General features: G+C 54.1%; 1 protein-coding gene across 1 annotated transcript; it reads right to left on the bottom strand.

The window, feature by feature from the left end:
* Window positions 1–2,473: 2,473 nt before the first annotated feature.
* Window positions 2,474–3,043, bottom strand: LOC117834350 (uncharacterized). The gene has a single exon (XM_034713950.1). It carries the CDS (start codon window positions 3,041–3,043, stop codon window positions 2,474–2,476), a length of 570 nt encoding a protein of 189 aa, XP_034569841.1.
* Between the last annotated feature and the right edge of the window lie 881 nt (window positions 3,044–3,924).

Consider the following 3,924-nt stretch of genomic DNA (forward strand, 5'->3'; position numbering starts at 1 on the left):
CGAATCACAGGATCGAGAAAGAGCGGTCGGCTTGAAGCTAGACCAAATATCGTGAGGCAAAGGGAATATCATGTATATTATGTTGTGATGGTTCGTCTGATATGATCTTCGTGTGCGTATAGGAGTTGGCACGTCTTGCTAGAGGCTGCTACCGACTATTGGGCCGAGTAGGAGTACTCGGGCCATGTCTATACGTATCCGAACCCATAGGGTCACACACTTAAGGGGCTGGAAGCCCAATTCGGATCTGATCCGAGTTGGATTAGGTTTAGGAGTACTAATGGGCCTCGGATCCAGAGGCCCATCAGGAACCTCTATAAATAGAGGGGTGGGGGCGCCCTAGGGGAGACACCTTTTTGGCGAAACACACCTGCCGCGCCTCCCACGCCCTCGCTTGTTGCAACTCGCGGATCTAGCAATCCGGCTTGCAACGCTTCCTCCCTGCACGTGTGGATACCTTGGAGGTGTTGCGCCTGCAGCACTTGGACGAGCCATCGACGTGCCGCCGACGAGCCACGACGAGCCGACGACGAGCCGCGGTACCGGAGGCGATCTTGCTGCGCGTGGACGAGCTGCTGAGGAGCTGCTGGACGTGATCGACTACGTACGACTACGTTGATCGACTACGTACGACTACGTGATCGTCTTCTCTGCATTGACGCATATCTACATCTTCCGCACCAGTAGTGCGTCGAGTGGTAATCCCGTGATCCTTATACGGCAGTTCTTCCTGGTTATACGCGGTAGAAATTTTGATTTGCGCTAGTGTAGCCTACCTCGTATCCCTACAGGAGACACGTTGCCTTCGAAGTCCTTGAGCATCATGTCCGTCTTGGTCAGATTTTCGTTGCTTTTACCCAATTTCCGGGACATGGCGTATGGCATGATGTTGACTGCAGCACCTCCATCTACTAGTAGTCTGGTGACAGGTCGGCCGTTGATGTGTCCTTTGAGGAACAGTGCCTTGAGGTGTTGCCGTTTTTCATCTTCGGGCTTCTCAAAAGTAGCTGTCAACGGCTCCAAAGCCAATTGCGCCATCTGTTCCTCCATCCTTGACGTGTCATACTGATCGGTGGGAGCCATGAATTCCATCGGCAAGATGAAGACCATGCTGACATCAGCTGCCGATTCCTGGTTATTGTCACCTTCCCTGTCGTTTCTTTTGGGGCGCCAAACCCGAGATCCGTCATTCTTCTTGTCCACTATCTGTCGCTGCTCTTCCTCTTGTTGCTCCCATTGGTGCAGATGTTGGATCCTTCTTTTATGGGACTTAGTCAACCTGTCAGGGCACCACCTAGGGTTCATTATTTTGGCCAGCGGTCTGGCGCGCTCCCATTCTGGCTCCCGCCCCAAGGGATTATCATCTGTCACCCGAGCATCGGCCATCTCTTCCAGCCGATCGTGTGCACTGACCCTGCCCCCTAGTCGGTCGTGTTGGTCGGTCCTGCCCCCGGCCTATCGTATCGCTCGTGTCTGTCCTTCGGCCGATCATATCGGTCACTCCTACCCCCCAGCCGATCACGCACTGAAAGGCACCGATCTTCTTGCTCACGCCAGTTTCTGCTGATTGGCTCTGATCCTCTATCTCTAGAACGAGACCTTCTGAATGGCCGATTGTTGCGATATGGACCGTTGCATTTTGGGCAATTATCAGCCAATGGCAACCTGAGGTTATTTTCCCAGCAATGGATGAAGAACGGCATCACCAATGATCTTCGTGTTGTTGCATCATCTTCTCGCAAAATCTTGAACTTTCTTGTTGTCGCTGGTATTTGCTGAGCAGGAATTGGGAAGTAATGGGTTTGCGTGGTCCTTCTGAGCCTTCGCCTTCATCATCCATCTGTCTCTTCCCTTTGACATCTTCGGGCGCAGCTTGATTCTTGAGTTCCATGGCGCCGCTCTTTTTAGCCGATTCCGATGTCAGCACTTTAGTTTGAAGCGCATTTCTTCCTATATCAACCATGTTGGTGGGGAAAGGATGCTGGTCAATCTTCATCGGCTTTGCTGACTTTGTCGGGACCTCGAACTTGAGCCTGCCTTGCTCAATGGCTGATTATATCTGCTGACAAAAGATCTTGCACTCATTTGTGTCATGGGACGTGGCGTTATGCCATTTGCAATACTTTATGTTTTTCAGCTGCTCGGCCGATGGAATTGTGTGGTAGGGTGAGAGCTTGATCTGTCCTTCTTGGAGGAGTAGGTCAAAAATTTTGTCGGCTTTTGACGTGTCAAAACCGAATGCTTCTGGTTCCTTTTTTCCGAAAGGACATGATATTGGCTTTTTCCCCTTAACCTACTCTGCTAGGCCAATTTCCTGATCTCGACAAGCCCGACGCACTAAACACTACCTCGGACACCCCTCTTGGTAGGTTGCCGGGTCTAAACACCGATACAAGGAAGTTCACCATCTTCCACGAGCAACGGCAATGGAGGTCCACCATCTTCCATGGGCAACGGCAATGGAGGATCTCCATCATTCTTGTCGGTCGACGGCCAAGGAGGTCCGCCATCTTCCTCGGGAGGTGAAGTGGCGGAGAGTGCCAGCCCGCAAAATGAGGGAGGTGGAGATGTTCTCTGTAGCAGATCGTGCGCATAGTTTCCCAACGAAGGATTTTGCACGGCGTGCAATTCTTCGCACCTCCATCTTGTCCGTTGGGAGCAGCTCGTGGATGAGGTAGTCAAGGTACGGGGCTCTCCAGTCAGAGGGATCATGCCCCTCTGCTGGGTTCGTGTCAATCTCCATGACCTTGGGGTCAGAGGGATCGACCCCCGGGTCCAGGACAGGTGGCGAGTTGCCGACCTTTCCAGGGTCGGCGCCCGAGTCCGCGACAGGTGGTGCATCGCCGACCCCTCCCGACTCCTTGTAACGGATTGAGGGCTTGCATTGGTTGCTGATGAACATGCCATCGGGGACGTGCTTTCTTCCGGATGCCGCCTTCGCCAGCTCATCCGCTGCCTCATTGAAATGTCTTGCGACGTGGTTGAGTTCCAAACCGTCAAACTTTTCTTCGAGCTTGTGGACTTCATTGCAGTACGCCACCATCTTGGGGTCGTGACAGCTCCACTCCTTCATGACTTGCTCGACGACTAGCTGAGAGTCGCCCCGTATGTCCAGCCGCCAGATGCCCAGTTCGATGGCGATGCAAAACCCATTGAGGAGAGCCTCGTACTCAGCGACATTGTTAGAGGCAGGAAAGCTGAGGAGGATCATGTACCTCATGCGCACGCCGAGAGGAGAGACGAAGACCAGACCCGCTCCGGCGCGAGCCTTCATCAATGACCCGTCAAAATACATCATCCAGTATTCCTGCTTCTCCGGCGCTGATGGCGTCTGGATCTCCGTCCACTCTGCAACAAAGTCAACGAGTACCTGGGACTTGATGGCTGTCCAGGGGGTGTAGGTGATGCCCTGGTCCATAAGCTCGAGCGCCCACTTCATGATCCGTTCTGTGGCATCCTGATTCCGGATCACTTCGCCGAGGGGGAATGATGAGACGACCGTCACTGGGTGGGAGGTGACGTAGTGGCGCAACTTCCTCTTCGTGATCAGGACTGTGTAGATGAGCTTCTAGATCTGAGGGTAGTGGGCCTTGGACTCGGACAAGACCTCGCTAACGAAGTACACCGGGCACTGCACCTTGAGGGCATGTCCCTCCTCTTCTCGCTCCACCACTAGAGCCGCACTAACCACCTGGGCGGTCACCACGATGTAGAGCAGGAGTAGCTCCCTGTCGGTTGGTGGGACCAGGATCGGGGCCTTCATCAGGAGGTTCTTGAGCTGGTCAAGCACCTCCTGGGCCTCGGCGGTCCACACAAAGTGGTCGGTTTTCTTCAGGAGTCGATAGAGAGGGAGCCCCCGTTCGCCGAGGCGCGAGATGAAGCGGCTCAGGGCCGCAAGACATCCCGTGACGCGCTGAACTCCCT

This window comes from Setaria viridis, chromosome 8 (genome assembly GCF_005286985.2).
Source record: "Setaria viridis chromosome 8, Setaria_viridis_v4.0, whole genome shotgun sequence".
Lineage (NCBI taxonomy): Eukaryota > Viridiplantae > Streptophyta > Magnoliopsida > Poales > Poaceae > Setaria > Setaria viridis.

Excerpts from the sequence above, each read along its gene's own strand:
- LOC117834350 (XM_034713950.1), bottom strand. The coding sequence starts at position 3,043 with ATGGTGGCGTACTGCAATGAAGTCCACAAGCTCGAAGAAAAGTTTGAC.